The sequence below is a fragment of the Sceloporus undulatus genome, chromosome 5 (assembly GCF_019175285.1).
Source record: "Sceloporus undulatus isolate JIND9_A2432 ecotype Alabama chromosome 5, SceUnd_v1.1, whole genome shotgun sequence".
NCBI classification, from domain to species: Eukaryota; Metazoa; Chordata; class Lepidosauria; order Squamata; family Phrynosomatidae; genus Sceloporus; species Sceloporus undulatus.
Window position 1 is genome coordinate 32116388 of NC_056526.1, and position 16614 is coordinate 32133001.

At 42.7% G+C, this 16614-nt stretch overlaps 1 protein-coding gene across 1 annotated transcript in view; it reads left to right on the top strand.

The window, feature by feature from the left end:
* The first annotated feature begins 1364 nt into the window (after positions 1-1364).
* The window catches only part of MCM5 (minichromosome maintenance complex component 5), a 31626-nt gene continuing 16376 nt past the window's right edge, over positions 1365-16614 (top strand). The window contains exons 1-9 of the mRNA XM_042470101.1: positions 1365-1506; positions 4841-5018; positions 5215-5341; positions 6812-6940; positions 9082-9254; positions 11386-11541; positions 13399-13565; positions 13977-14148; positions 15727-15838. Of these exons, the coding sequence (XP_042326035.1) occupies positions 4852-5018; positions 5215-5341; positions 6812-6940; positions 9082-9254; positions 11386-11541; positions 13399-13565; positions 13977-14148; positions 15727-15838 (1203 nt within the window). The 5' untranslated portion in view covers positions 1365-1506; positions 4841-4851. The remainder of the gene's footprint in view (positions 1507-4840; positions 5019-5214; positions 5342-6811; positions 6941-9081; positions 9255-11385; positions 11542-13398; positions 13566-13976; positions 14149-15726; positions 15839-16614) is intronic.

Sequence of the window (16614 nt, forward strand, 5' to 3'; positions counted from 1 at the left end):
TATGGCATAGCACAAAACTAGACGGAATTAGATCTGATCCTAATGGATAGGAAAGGGAAAACAATTTCCAAATCCTATAATTTGTATATAATATATCTAGACCACAAGGGCCATCCAGTCCAACCCCATTCTGCCATGCAGGAAATCACAATCAACACATCCCCCTCATCCACAATTCTGAAATCAAAAATACTCCAAAATCCAAAATTGTCCACACAGGTGGCTGAGATAAGCGACACCTTTGCTTTCTGATGTTTCACTGGACAGACACTTTCATGTAGAAACCTTAACTATAAAATGACCTTCAGGCTATGTGTATAAGGTGTATATGAAACATAAATGAGTTCCATGTTTGAGCATGATGAGTCTCACATCCAAGTTATCTTATTACATACATGCCAGTGTCCCAAAATCCAAAACATTCATGGTCCTAAGTATTTTGGATAAGGGAGGCTGGTAATACACTTCTTTAAAGTTAAAATGGCTCCATCTATGGGCACAGACATAACATTACATGAATTGCTGTGGGCCTGCAACTATCATGGTAAAATTTGTTCAGAGATTTGCCATTGCCTTCCCCTGAGGCTGAGAGAGTGTGACTTGCCAAAGGTCACCAGTGGGTTTCATGGGAGAGCTGGGAATTGAACCCTGGCCTCCAGAGCCATTGTCTAATGCTCAAACCACTACACCACACTGGCTCTCTTTGAGGACCTTGTGAAACGACAAATCCCAGGATTCCATAGGTTGCAGCTACAGCACTTAAGACAGTTGTCCAAAACATACTGCAGAAATAATCTAGTTTGGGGGCGCTTTAACTGCCTTGGCTCAATGCTAGGAAATCCTGAGAACTGAGCTCTGGCTCCTTCTCTGACAGAAAAGGCTAAATGTCTCACAAAACTACAGTTCCCAGAATCCCCTAGCAGTAGACTGAGGTCTAGGAAAGCTCATGCTGCCAATTCCTTCCTTTCAGTGAGTCTCAAGGTGCTACAAGATATCATATTTATATTAAAATATATATTATCTATTATTATTATTATTATTATTATTATTATCAAGCGTCTGAGGAAGCAGACTTAAGTCTAAAGAAAGCTCATGCTTCCTTTCAGTGAGTCTAGTCAAGGGTGCTACAGACACAGATAAGGACCCCTTTAGCTCCTCCCACAGCCGCCATTTTAACCCCTCTTTGAGGCCTGAAGGCTTTTTTGGCGGTTAAAACTGCCCTATGAGGCCTAAGAGGCGAGGGGGGAGGGGACGACGCGAGGAGGCGGGCCTTTCTTCAAGTCTCCTCCAATGGGCTACTCTGAGGATGAAGGGGCGGGGTTAGGCTGCATGCGTCTCAGCCAATCATGCACGGCTGTGTTTTTCTGGTAGCCAATGGGAGCCGTCGGTGCGTCACTCGGCGTCAACGGAGGAGGGGAACTTTCTTTTTTCCCGCGAAAACGTCCTCGCAGCAGCATCGCCCAGCGAAGGGAAGGGAGAGTGAGGCTCGCTTTTGAAAGGGGAAAGGTGGGTATGGCGGCATTCCCACTTTAAGGAGAGCCTATGATGGGGTTTTCTTGTTAAGTTTTGTTCAGAGGGGCTTTTGATATTATGGCCATCCTCTGAGGCCGAGAGAGTGTGACTCGCCCAAGGTCACCCAGTGGGTTTCTATGGCCAGGATTCGAACCCAGCTCTCCAGAGCCTCAGCCTCTAAACTGAAAACTCTGGGTTAAAGGCAGCTTGGCATGCTGAGTTCCTCTCTCTCTCTCTCTCCCAACCTTTTCCACCTTCTGGCCAAGCTGGTTGGGGATGATGGGAGTTACTGTCCCCCTACTAGGTTTAAATTTGAACTTTTGCTACGCTCAGGAGTTGGGAGATTATAGTACTGAAGTACAGTACTGAGAGCAAAGGCTGTTGTTATTATTCAGGCCATCATGACAAAATCCTTTTGTTTAGGGATGTAAGCAGTTTGGAAATGGCTCCTAACTTATAATTCTAACCCAAATGAAAGGGAAGTGCTGCACATAAACAGTTTAAGGGCAGTGAAACAAAACGTATAGGTAAAAGGTGGATTGATTGATTTGATGGATGGATGGGTAACCCCAGGAAGGACAGAGACGCATGTTAGGTGTAATGTTTGAACACCCAATGGATATACTGTATAGGGGTGTGAATGTTTAATTCAGTTTAACCAATGAGAATGTGATTTGTAGTTCTCTTTGTTCAAAATGATATAAAAAAGCTTGGTTCGCTTTGGATTCAGGGTTCCCAGGATTTGGAATATGAATTTCCTCTGGAACAGTGTTGCAGCTAAATAAACTATGGCCCCGTACAGACAGGCCAAAATAAAGCTGCTTTGGGTCACTTTGGAAGTATGCTGTTTAAATGACACACGCATCTTAAGAGGCGAGAAGCTGTAGCAAAACTGTGCTCCAGTCCTTAGGACACACGCATCATTGAAACACCATACCTCCAAAGTGACCCAAAGCAGCTTTATTTTGGCCTGTTTGTGCAGGCTCTATGTTTCCTTTTCAAACACGACTCCTGGGTCTCTAAGGAAAAGAAATCCACAACACTTGGAAGAAGACCAGGGTTCGATTCCCAGCTCGCCCATGAAACCCACTGGGTGACTTTGGGCAAATCATACACTCTCAGCCTCAGAGGATAGCAATAGCAAGCCTCCTCTGAACAAGAAAACCCCATGGTAGGGCCACCAGAAGTTAGAAACAACTTGAAGGCACACAACATACACATATGTGTACAAGGTGTATTCAAAACATAAATCGGTATCATATTTAGACTTGGGTCCCATCTCCAAGATGTCCTAGGTGTGTGTGTGTGTGTACACACACACACAGTTGTTGCTCCATATTCGCTAGGGTGGGCGCACAAGACCCCCCATGAATATGGAAAAAAACACAAATAACAAAAACACCATGCTTTTACCTGAGAGGACACTAGGTGCAACTCTATGGTCACCATTAACTTTAGGTTACACTTTGTAAACCGCTTAGAGAGTGCTTAAGTGCACTGATAAGCGGTATAGAAATGTACTTGCTATTGCTTGCTAAAGTTGCACTGAAAGACACATACGCCTCACATATGTGTATGTGTAGAGATTTCTAGAAAGAATACTCTACTGTACTAGGAATCTGTAGGTCCTTCAGAGCAAGTCTTTGGTCAACGTCCGACAGACACTGACCATAGAACTGCACTGGAGGAGCTACAAATGTTTAGTATTCTCTCTAGGAATCTCTAGGTCTATCAGTGCAACTTTTAGTTAAAGTTGACCATAGAGTTCCACTGGAGGACCTAGAGCTTCCTAGAGAGAACATATTAATCAAATCTATGAATAGTCAAAGCTGCAAATATGGAGGAGTGTGTGTGTATATATATAATAAATGCAAACGTAGGGACTCCAAAATATTTTTTTTTAAAATATCTCAAATCCAAAACACTTCTGGTCCCAAGCATTTAAGATAATGGAAACCCAACCTGTATACAGTGGGCCCTTGGTATTCACTGGGGTTTGCTTCCAGGACACACACACCCCTCCATTCATACCAAAATTCAAGGATGTTCAAGTCCCATTAAATACAATGGACAATAAAATGGTGTCCCTTATATAAAGCGGCAAAATCAAGTTTTGCTTTTTGAAATTTAAAAAATATATATTTTCAAGCTGTAGACGGTTGAATCTGTGGATGAAGAATCCATGGATATGGAAAGCTGACCGTCCTCACTTAGAGTTAGATCCGTATAATTAACTGTATTTATGGAAGTGCTGATTTACTATCTGGGCTCTACTCTGCTTGGGACTAGTAACTAGATTTAGCCCTATTTATTGTCTAAGGCCCGTTCCACACGGGTGTAATAGTACGGATCGAGTCCATACTAGGGTTAAAATGGAGCTCCTTCCAGGATTTGTATCGCTGCCGCAGCCCTTAGACAGCTGCACCAGCGACGCAAGGCAGAAAGGGACCGAGCGGCCCCTTTCTGCTTGTCCCCGCCACCGTTGGGTGTCCTTGGGGCATGAAGCCCCAAGGACACCCCTTTCCAGGCCACGGGGAAGCGGCCTTTTGGCGCTTCCCCACGGCCTGAAAAGTGGCGGATCAGTGCCCCAAAGGCTGCTGTTCTGGCAGCGGAGGCCCCAATCCGGCGGGGAAAGGAGCGCCTATGAAAACTTTTTGAAAAATTCATTGGAGTGGCCATAAGCCGACAGGTGACTTGAAGACACATACATATTTATTGCATGTTTAAACAGTGAAATAATCAAATCTTTCTCCAGTGTGTTTTGTGTTCTAAAACAGAAAATAATGCAATAAAACAATGTCTGGAGACACAGAATATGAAACTAAGATAAAAGCAACTGCAAAGAATAAAGCTGTATTAAAAGCAGCAGGATGATAAAAGGGTATAAATATCTCAGAGTTCCAAACCAGTTATTAAAATACTCCTGGGAAATTAAAAATGCGGGTGGTTTACAATAGTAATATTTGGGGAGGGTGGAGAATAAAGATAAATGGTACTTACAGAATTGCAGCCACAACAAACTACAGTTCTCAGGATTCCCTAGCACTGAGCCAGGGCAGTTAAAGCAGTCCCAAACTGGATTATTTCTGCAATGTGCTTTGGACCTAAGTAAAGCAAGCCTTCATTCAGATGTGGGGAGGGGAATGGACACCCAAAGAAAGAAGAGAGAACAGACTTAAGCAAAGTTGGGTTGGTGATAAGAGGCACCCACTTTTATATGCTCAGAGACACTTTCAGGATCACAGGACTTTAAACCTTGGTTCAGTGTAGGTCCTGGGCATGTCTATTTGCACCTTTTCAGGTCCTTTGTGTTTCTGTTTCACTGCAGAGTGAGACACCATGTCTGGCTTTGATGATCCTGGCATCTTCTATAGTGATAGCTTTGGTGGAGACACAGGAGGAGATGAGGGACAGATCCGAAAGTCTCAGTTGCAGAAGCGCTTCAAAGAGTTCTTGAGACAATATCGGGTTGGAACAGACCGGACTGGTTTCACTTTCAAATACAGGTACCCTTTCTTCCCCTAAATAAGATTACTCTTGCTATACTTAATAGATGTGTAAATGCACTGCTAGTTAGCAGTATGGTTGTGTTGGCATATTTTAGCTGACTTGATAAAATGTTCTAAGAAGTATGTACTCAGCTGTTCGCTGTTTTCAGTTCGATATATCCTCACTTGTCCTGCTGTTCTCACTACATCTTAGAGATGAGCTCAAACGACATTACAATCTGGGCCAATACTGGATTGAAGTGGAGATGGAGGACTTGGCAAGCTTTGATGAAGACCTGGCTGACTACCTGTACAAGCAGCCTGCAGAACACCTCCAGTTGGTATGTGTGGGATGGGATGAGAAATGGTGTCTGCATGAAATATATTGTGGATAGACTGCTGCTTTGGGAACACATGCAGTGCCCAGGCCTTTGTGTGTGTGTGGCCCTTGATCCTCCAAACTCCCAAGATGGACTCTGTTCCTCTTTAAGTCTCCATGAAAAGTAATTCATTTTTGTATGAGGTTGCTGTGCCCTTCTGTGCTGTTTAACTTCTATTTTTCAACACCAAGAATTGGTTTCTGCCCCCTTTGGTTTTATTTTCCTTTTATTTGGCGACCTTATTTTCCTTCTGGCTCCCAGAGTCTCCCAGTAAAAGAAAATTGCCCACTAAACCAGAGATGTAGTTACAGCTGCTTGAATATCAATGCTTGCATGTTGGGCCTGTAGTCTGGTGAGCTATATCCTCTTTCAGAAGCTCAATTTCATTCTCCTCAACCCTGGTCCAGTTTTCTGTTTGTATGTTTGTTTTTTTCTTTTTAAAGTGTGGTTAATATTCTGTTACTGTGGAGTCTTTGGGCAGATGGGGATAGAGCAGCCTGTGTTTCATTTTAGTTTTTTAAAATGATAGTAACTATGGATCTGAACAGACAGGCCAAAATAAAGCTGCTTTGGGTCACTTTGGAGGTATGCTATTTAAATGACACACACATCTTAAGAGGCCAGAAGCTGCGCCAAAGCTGCGCTCTCGTGCTTAGGACTGGAGTGTGGCTTTGGTATGCCTTCTGGCCTCTTAGGACTCATGCAGCATTTAAACAGCATACATCCAAAGTGACCCAGAGCAGCTTTATTTTGGCTTGTCTGTTCAGGCCCTTAGTTGCCACTTAAAGACTAACAAGTTAAATGCTGCTCTTTTAAGATGTCATTAGACCAGTGGTTTTCAGCCTTTCATTCCCCAGATGTTTTGGAATTCAAGTCCCAGAATCCCTATCTGTTAACCACATTAGCTAGAGCTTATGGGAGTTGGTGTCTAGAACATCTGGGGGACCAAAAATTGAAAACAGCTGCATTAGCTTCTCTGTTGTAGCTGTTGTTTTCATGGATGTATTTTGCTGTGACAGAGGCCTGTTACAGACAGCCAAAATAAAGCTGCATCGAGTCACAGTGGAGGTATGGTGTTTGAATGATGCATGTGTCCTAAGAGTCCAGAAGCCACACCAAAGCCACGCTCCAGTACTTAGGGCTGGAGCATGGCTTTGGTGCAACTTCTGGACTCTTAGGACGCATGCATCATTGAAACACCATACCTCCACTGTGACTCGAAACAGCTTTATTTTGGCTGTCTATAACAGGCCAGACTAACAGTTTACATGTGCAGAAAATAAAAGTCTTTAATATTTATACATAACGTACTTTAGGGTCCCTTGAACATGCAGCTAAATTCTCCATTGCTACTTAGCCTCCTAAGTCTGCTATTAATGGAAATGTTAACCATTGCCTTCTATGCCCAAATTGCTATCCTTCTTTTCCCAGCTAGAGGAAGCAGCAAAGGAGGTGGCTGATGAAATAACACGTCCTCGTCCAGTGGGAGAGGAGGATCTTCAAGATATTCAGGTTATGCTGAGATCAGATGGCAATCCATCCAACATCCGCAGCCTCAAGGTGAGCTGAGCCTACTTTCGGGAAGGAAAGGGTAATGTACTTAAAAGTAGAGAAGACCTTTGGAAAGCCATTAAGTTTGCTTGATGCCTAGTAGTGAGTCATTAAAGTGGGAGGCAAGTTGCAGTTAAGCAAAGCTAATATGTTTTCCCTTTGTATCCTTCTTATCACTGCAAAATGGTACAGTGAGCCTGCCTCATATGCGGACGCACCATACGTGGCTTATAGCATACGCTGAAAGCCACTAGGGAGCCCGCAGGGCGCAAGGGGCGGCGCGTCCCATTGAGAATAATGGGACGCATGCCCATGGCGCGCATGCGCCACCGCGCCATGCACGAGCCCCATTATTTTCAATGGGGCTCAAGCATACGCGGGGGGGTTTACGCGGGGGGGTCCGGAACGGATCCTTCACGTTAAAAAAGTGTGCACTGTACTTAATTATTCACTGTTCATTTCTTCTGGGAGGTTTGATTCAGCTTTCTTGTTTTCAGCAGAAAAAGAGATGCAAAAGGGAGCCTAAGCCTGAGAATGTATTTTAAAAGATTTGTTCCCTTGAATTAAGAAATATTTGTATAGCCTTCTTTAGGGGATGTTAAAAGAAAAGGCGACAATACATATTCATTAATAACTGTTGGCAAGGCTTAGCCTAAGTAACTAGTATATGTATATGTGTGTGTGTGTATAATTATATATAAAATATGTCAGTTAAGAAATTATATATTCAGACAGATAAAATTAAACTTACCAAGCAGTACCCTTTAAATTCTTACAAAGCAATTTGAAAATTGACCTGCAGGGATTTCTAAAATGTACCTAGAAAGGTATGCCTGGCAACTGATAGTACTTAGAGTAAGAGGCAAAGCACTATACTTTTTACGTGTTCTTGTTTTTTATGTATCATGGTACCAACACTACTGTCAGGATTTGAAGGGTTAAAACACAGCACACAGGGAAATGCTTGATGTGTGTGTGTGTGTTTGGCCATGAGCAGTCAGCACAGTGGCAAGGCTGATCATCCACAGCTGATGCTCATTGGGCCAAGGACACTTCAGTGTCAAAGTGCACGTAGCCATGGATGATGAAACATGTGTTTGGATTGCAGAGGAGACACATGGCATGGCTACACACCTGAACTCACTGGGTTTGGGAGACCACATGGTCTGGAGTCTATATAAACCCAGGGGTTGCAAGGGTGTGGTGTGGGTTTGAAGTAGGAGTTGGATTGGTATGTTTTGGAGTTTTAGAGATCTAGTTTTGTATTATAGCACTGTTAATAAAGAGCACTTTGGGGACTTTTGTTTCTCTGGTGGCTTATCAGAAGAAGCTACAGCATTGGTTTGCTGTGTGTCCCTGGAGGTTCCTGCATTGCTGCTGTTCCTGGAAGACATCCAGTTGCTGTCATCCCAATTGGACTCTGGGAGCCATGCTTCAGCTTCTGGAAATTTGCCAGTTCTGCTCCAAGGGTCTGATTTAACCCCAGGACTCGTTTGAGTTGCTGACAAGGGTTGTTGGACCCCAGAAGTTGCGCTGACACTACTCATCACAATTTGGCAACAGGGAGGGACCTGAAGAAATATGTAAAAACCTCAACACGAAAGTAGATGATTAATCTTCATGTGTCCCTGCAGGTTTCCAATTTTTCAGTGTATTATCTCCACCCTCTCTTCTTTTAACAGCCCCTGGAAAAGACCACACAAATATTTCTGCTCTGGATTAATTTGAAGGATAAAATGTTTTTATATTTAACTTGAAATTCAGTTTCTCTCTTATATCTAATTAATTGGATGTTGCTGATTCATTCTGCTTTATGGAAAATAAGACATCAGACAGCAGTCCTGTGCATAGAAGCCTATCCTAAGAAGTCTTCATGCTTCTAGCAACTTGACATTTGAAAACAAAACTACCAGCCACATTATGCAATTGTACATGCTTGTGAAACACTTTATTTTGCAGTCTTTAATGTATTCTGATACCCCTTATGAACTGGATCATGGTGTATCCAGAACAGATTTTGTTAGAGACTGGAGAAGAGAAGTGGGAAATTATGGATCTTGCATTTGGCTCTGAATGCATTATGTTTGGATACGCATCAGTTTTCTTTATAGTTCCTTACTAGCAGTGATTTCCTCCTCATTGTTTTGCAGTCTGAGCAGATGTCACACCTTGTAAAGATTCCAGGAATCATTATTGCTGCAACTGCTGTGAGAGCCAAAGCTACCAAGATCACCATCCAGTGCCGCACCTGCAGAAATGTCATTCCCAACATTGCCTTGCGCCCTGGTCTGGAAGGATATGCCCTCCCTCGGAAATGCACCACGTAAGAGAAGACACACAGTTCTGTTCCCAGTTTTACTTGCTCTGTGCTTATTCATTCCATCTGTAAAAAGGTGATGAGTAGTTGTAACCCACTACTAAAGCACTTGTTTGGCATATAAAAAGGTCCCAGGCTTCATCCTGAACATCAAGCATGAAAGCTGTCTGAAATTCTGGAGAGATGCTGTCACTACTGAGGCAGATGAATTGAATTAGTACAGCACAGCTTCCTGTATTCCTGGGTGTTAGCCCCATTTGAGTTCACGTCCATGGGATTCCTCATTGGTGGTTTTGATAGCACAGTCCTATGACTATTTACTCACAAATAAGTTATAATGCATTTCATTTGGGTGGTTAATTGCAGCATGCATGGGGATCAGATTTTTGCACAAGAGGCCTTTCTAGACTGACAGAAGTGCCAAACAATAGCACCAAACTAACAAAAAAAATTCTACATTTTAGTCGTTATTTCATTATTAAAATATGTGTACCCCGCCCAGTAGTATGATCTCAGGATGTTTTTTGAGAAATGGTTACTTTTTAAATGTTAACTCATGAATTTAAAAGGTGATTTTTCTACTACTAGTTTTTAGGAGTGGTGATGCACCTTCTCTTTTTGCTAGGAAAAAAAAGGGCTGCCTGAAGGGGTCAAGTGTGACAGAAACACCCAGGAATAGTATGTGTCAGCCTGATTTAAATGGAGTTTTTTCTCAAGTCAGCAGACTTGAGACTGTGTTTCTAGCAAGATATAATTAAATAAAATTTGTCTTTCAATATATATATACTGTTTCTCATCTATAGTTATGTACACTTAAAACAATAAAACAGCTGCATAAAAACATGCAAGTTAAGCACTTGCTAAAGTCAGCCCAGATCCTTTATAGCCTTGTAGACCAGATAGGGTAAAAGGTTTACCAAAAACCCTCCATTAGCTGAGCTTGGTGGGATGGTACTAAAAAGGGCATCATTGCCTTGAATGTCCAAAAATGAGGGCTTCTTAATTCCTTATTTGTGGAAATGCAAATACCCCAAAGATCTCAATAATGGACTATGGAATCGAACACTACAAGGACTAAAACACTACAAGAACAGGAGGTCCTAGTCAGAAGAAAACAAAGTGGGGTGGATAAAGCTTATCTAGATATGATAAACCTCCATGTCCTGTTCCATTTTAGAGCCCACATTTCTACATTCATGAGTGGAAGGGAAACACTGCTGTTGGGGTTGAACTATATTTGACGTGTCCCAGCTTCCCTTCTCTGCCTGCATCTCCACTGCAGAATTATGCAGTTCGATACCACTTCAACAGCCATGGCTCAGTGCTATGGATTTTGGGACTTGTAATTTTGTAAGATATTTAGCCTTCTCTGTCAGAGAGGTCTGGTGCCACAACAAACTAAAAATCCCAGGATTCCACAGGATGGAGCCGTGACAATTAAAGCGGGGTTGAATTGCATGAATTCTGCAGTGTAAAATTCATGCAGCCTAAGTATACAAAGAACTGGATGGATGAAGCCTCCATAAGTTTGCCTTAAACTACATCAACTACAGCCCTTCTTGGCATATCTCAACAACATCTCCTCTTGGGTAATACAAGTTATCCAAGGCAATCTGTTGCATGTTTGCTGAGTAATGTAGTTTTTGGATTACCCTTTTCCAACATTGTGCAGGTAAAAACCTACCTTGCATACATTTTAGGCTGGCTGATAGTAGTAGAATTCTAAAATCCTTCTCCTTAACACTGTTGTGAGAGTGAAGCAGGCCCATTGGATCTTTGTGACTGCAAACATGAGAAGCTCAGGCACAGCATAATAAACTTGTGCACAAGTTTTGCTGTCTTGCATTTTGCTTTTCCTCAATCAGCAAAAGAAAGATTTTTGCAACCCTAAGGCCAAATGTGGGTAAACTAGGAAAGGACTGTGAAGGGCACACTGTTACACACGGATGGGAAACTTATCAATGTCCAGAGCTATGAGGTTTTGGCTTCCAGAATCTACAGCCAGTGCTGATGGGAGTTGTAGTCCCAAATGGGCAGGCCATAAGTTCCTTAGCACTGGTGGAGCATTCTTTAAAATTTGTGGTATTCCTCTTTCTTACCTGTATCCTACCCTCTGTCTTCCCTCACTTCATTTTAGGGAACAGAACGTTCTAGCAAAGTGCCCTTTGGACCCATATTTTATTGTTCCAGACAAGTGCAAATGTGTGGATTTCCAGACGCTGAAACTCCAGGAGTCACCTGATGCTGTCCCTCATGGGGAAATGCCCCGGCATATGCAACTGTACTGTGACAGGTAATTTCTTGCTATTTGTTGGTGTCGAAGGCTTTCATGGCCAGCATCCATAGTTTTTTGTGAGGTTTTGGGGCTCTGTGGCCATGTTCTAGAAGAGTTTTCTTCCTGACGTTTCGCCAGCATCTGTGGCTGGCATCTTCAGAGAATGCTTGCCTGGAAAAGAGTTGGGTATATATTCCCAGGGTGGCACAGTATATATACAGTATACCCAACTCTTTTCCAGGCAAGGATTCTTTGAACATGCCAGTCACAGATGCTGGCAAAATGTCAGGAAGAAAACTCTTCTAGAACATGGCCACAGAGCCCGAAAACCCCACAAAAAACTATCCTTGCCATTTGTCCTTTCATCAGCTGGTTTTTAGATGGGAAACTTGATTAAGGTGGCCCTTTCATACTACACAGTTATAACACTATGCTTCCATTTTGACTGTGATGGTGTCATCCTATGGTATCCTGGGTTTAGCAGTTTAGAACTATTTAGAATTCATTCAGAAAGCTCTAGTGCCTCACCAGATTACAAACCCCAGAATTCCATTGGATTCAGCCATTGCTGTTAAATTGGAGTCTTAGTGCTAAAACTGTAATGTATAAGCATTACAGCAGCAGAATGTGCATCACATGCAGAAGGTCTGAATTTCAGAGCCTGGCTTTGCTATTAAAATTAAAATTGGAAGATGATTGATGTATTTTGTTGTTGTTGTGGGCAGCAATGTGTTGATGCTTGTAATATGCAAAACCTGCTACTCTTGAAAGCCTCCAGGAGTGGAAGAAACAATTTTTGCTTGGGGGAAAAAATTTAGCACAAGAACAGAAAAAATGGTATTGAGGTCTCAGTTGAAATGTCTGTGTTGCATGTGATGGGAAAGATCTCTCTGCCTGAGATTCTGCTAAAGTATGAGTCAGTAGAACAGTGAAACACTAAATGGGCCAGTAGGCTGGATTTTGTATAAGCAGCACATCTAAGCCTGGTAACCTTTCTTTTTCTCTCTAAAACTGTAGACATGGGGGAAAGAAGGCACTGGGGCTTGGGCAGCTTTTGTTCTGATAGCTGTTTTCCTAATATTGTAAAAGAATGTATGAGGCTGTGATTGTCTTTGGATTCATTTTTACTATGATGACAAATCATTTATACCATGGTGACAAGTCTTCTATCTGTCCTGGCTAATCTGACTTTTGATCAGGGATCATGGGAGTTATAGTCCAGCAACATCTGGAGGACCATATCTTCCCTGCCTCTGGTTTATGATAAATCTATGTCAAGAGGTTTAGAAGGAGCCAAAATAACTTTCTTCCAGTCCCACTTCCATGCTGGATTGTTTTTACATCAGTAGTGCAATTAAGGCCTTGGCAATTGTTTTAATGAAACCAGTCATAAAATTGTTTGCTTTTTATTAGTCCTGTTTTGCATTATAAATACATAAAATGGAACAGCAGGGGAGAAAATTGAAATAATGTTTTTGTTGTTGTGTGCCTTCAAGTCATTTCTGATTTATGGTGATCCTAAGGCAAACCTGTCACAGGGTTTTCTGGGTCTGAGAGTGCCCAAGGTCACCCAGGGAGCTTCCATGGCTGAGCAGGGAATTGATCTCCAGAATAATAGTCCAGTGCTCAAAAGACTACACCACACTGGTTCTCTTGAAATGTGTATTTCTGCGTGATAGAGGGTTGGGCTAGATGGCCCTTGTGGTCTCTTCCAACTCTGATTCCATTAAATAATTACAATATTTAATTTGTGTCTCCTATCCCAGACTTTCAGAGTTTGAAGGTGGTGAATGCTGACCTCTTGTCATCCAGTTTAAGTCATGTTTTGTTCCCTCACTCCCTGCATTGGCCCTGATTATGCTAAATATTTTTCAGGTATTTATGTGACAAGGTTGTCCCTGGGAACAGAGTTACTGTCATGGGCATCTACTCCATCAAGAAGGCTGGTGTCACTAAGAACAAGGGACGGGACAATATTGGAGTGGGTATCAGAAGTTCTTACATCCGTGTGGTGGGAATCCAAGTAGACACTGAAGGTTCAGGTAAGGCTATTCTTAGAAAAGTTGATCTTTCATTGGTGCCTTTTCACATCTTAATATTGATCACCTACTAGGGCAAGACTGGGGAATGGGTGGCCTTCCTGATGTTGTGGGTTTTCCTCTCTTAGCATTCTTCATCATTGTGTTGGTCAGGCCTGATGGGAGTCACAATTCAACGTCATCAGAAGAGCCAAACAAACATTTTGCCTTGGTTTTGGAGCTGTGGAAAAGAGGCAGCTTAATTTAAGCTTACCTGGATTTGTATGTATACTGTCTTAAATTAACTGAGGGAAAGATGGGATAGAAATATAGCAAATAATATAAATAATAATTACCAGTACTTGTAATCAAATGCCCCACCCAAGTGTCTCTATAGTTTAGCATTCCTGACTTCTTTTTCTTCACCCTTTTCAGGACGCAGCATCAGTGGCTCTGTGACTCCTCAGGAAGAAGAGGAATTCCGGCGTCTTGCTTCCATGCCTAATATTTATGAGACCATTGCCAAGAGCATTGCTCCCTCCATCTATGGCAGTACTGATATTAAGAAGGCTATTGCATGCATGCTCTTTGGAGGTTCTCGAAAGAGGTATCCACCCTAGACATGAAGAGAACTGAACAAAAAGGGACTACAACTCCCGGAATCCCATGCCAGCAGATCCAGTGAGGAGAAATCATAGAATCATAGAGCTGGAAAAGACCACAAGGGCATTCCAGTCCAACCCCCTGCCATGCAGGAACTCTCAATCAAAGCATACCCAACAGATGGCCATCCAGCCTCTGTTTAAAGACTTCCAAGGAGGCTTGGTTGATAGTAAGAAGAGCCCAGTGATAAAATATGATATATTTTGGTTTTATCCTGCAGTCCTCTTCACCATCCATCTGATGCCCCAGAGGTTCTGTGTACCTGAATTCAGTTCTTGGCTAAAAGAAATTGCCCATATTTGGGTTAGAGGAAGAAGGCATGTCTGGCAGGGATATTTACTAGGGCAGAATACTTAAAAATTAATAGGAGGGCCAGCATGATGTAGTTGTTTGAATGCTGGACTGGGACTCAGGGAGACCAGAGTTCAAATCCCTGCCTAGCCATGGAAACCCACTGGGAGATCTTGGGAAAGTTACATTCTCTGAGCCTTAGAGGAAGTCAATGGCCTGATACCTACAGGCCCTTTGTTATGCCCTTGCCATGTGGTAGTTGCCTGGGGGTGCAGTGCCCACATCCCCCGCAACCCTAGCACATGACGAGGGCGTAACAATGGCGGTGACCTGTATACATTGGCGCTGCCATTGTTATGTAAGTGCCACATGGCGTCTGCACAAAGCTTACATAACCAGTGCACCAATGGTGCACTTGTTATGCCGCTGCCGTGGCTTTAGAACAGGGGTAGGCAACCTGCGGCCCGCGGGCCGGATGCAGCCCGGCGATGCCTTGGGGACCGGCCCCAGCCCAGTCCTGCCGCTGATTCCGCCGGGCCTTTGGGGGGCAATTGTCTATAGAAGCCTCAAAACCGCATTTATATTAACATTTTTTTAAAAATCAGCAAATTTTTTCTGTGTCCTCCATTTTTTTTTAAAAAGTGTCTTCATTTAAAAATTTTGTCCTACATTTGTCCTGGTTTATTTATATATTTAATTATTTATTTTTTGGCTTCGGCCCCCCAGTTGTCTGAGGGACAGCAACCCGGCCCCCGGCTCAAAAAGATTGCCTACCCCGGCTTTAGAAGAACCCTCTTTTCATGGGTTGTTTTTCCACCGGCAGGAAGCCGCGCGGTTTGGAGGCTGCGGCTTCCCTCTGGCGGAAAAACAGGCGTCGGGAGTCCGCCCTTTTTGGGCGGTCTGTCCCGCGCCTATGACCAACTACCTCAAAATAAATCTTGCCAAGGAAATGCCATGAGAGAATTCCCATAAGTTTGTATGAAGGCAGACAAAACCATTAAGGAGGAGGAAGTACTGTAATGTTTGTTTTTTGCAGACTCTGTGTTTGCAAACTTATCACTGTTCTTTATGAACATGCGATGTTAAGGATAGGAAGAACAGGAGCTTTGGCTTCAAAGTTCTGTTAATGTTACTCAGTATGTTCCCTTGACTTCTTAGGCATCCTTTCAGAGTGGGAGGCTAGCTTTCTGAACAAGAGGTCATGCTCTTCTCTCTTTGGCTTACTCAACAGGCTTCCTGATGGCTTGACTCGCAGAGGGGATATTAATCTGCTCATGTTGGGGGATCCTGGCACAGCCAAGTCCCAGCTGCTAAAATTTGTAGAACGGTGTTCACCTATTGGGGTAAGTGTCCTGATGGGCAGTTGCATTTTACCACTTTGGGAATTTTCATATCAATCAGTATTCCTTTATTGCGTTGGAGAAAAACTGCCTTACTGTAAATTTGAATCCATAGAAATATAATCTGCAGATGCTTCAAAAACTTAAAACTATAGATCAGTGGTGATAATGACCTCAGTAACCTAAAAATGTGACAATCCCTATTTATGGTTTGAATATTAGCTGCATCTACTGTTAATAATAATGATTTCTCATACTGAAGTCTCATAATGTCTGGCTGGTCAATTTTTTATTTTTATTTTGTCTTTGAGAAAAAGATTTCCTGGAATTACTTCAATTGTTGCATCTGTTCTGTTCTTCCTCTAAGGTGCACAGGGCAGTGTACATAGTTCCTTCATCTTTGGGATCTTGGTGAACTAAATTAGGCTGGAAGATGGTAACAGCTCAGTTGAACAGGGATTAGAATCTGGGACTCCCCTGTTCTACTTGATTTTCTAACCACTATTATTAGAACTCAGCCTAGGAAACAGCAACAGAGTTAGCTGCACAGTAAAAAAAAATATAGCATATATTGTTTGTCCCTAAGCAAAGGAAAGAACAGATTTAGAATTAATTGACTGGATGGCAAGAAGGACATCACAGACTCCTTTAAGAACTCAGCCAACTTTGTATCAGCCTTGTAAGTAAAATGTTACTCCATCTGCTCAAATATAGATATTAGCAGCCTGAAAGAAAAGAAACCACTAGCTTCCGTCTGTGTTTCCTTGGAGTCATTTTTT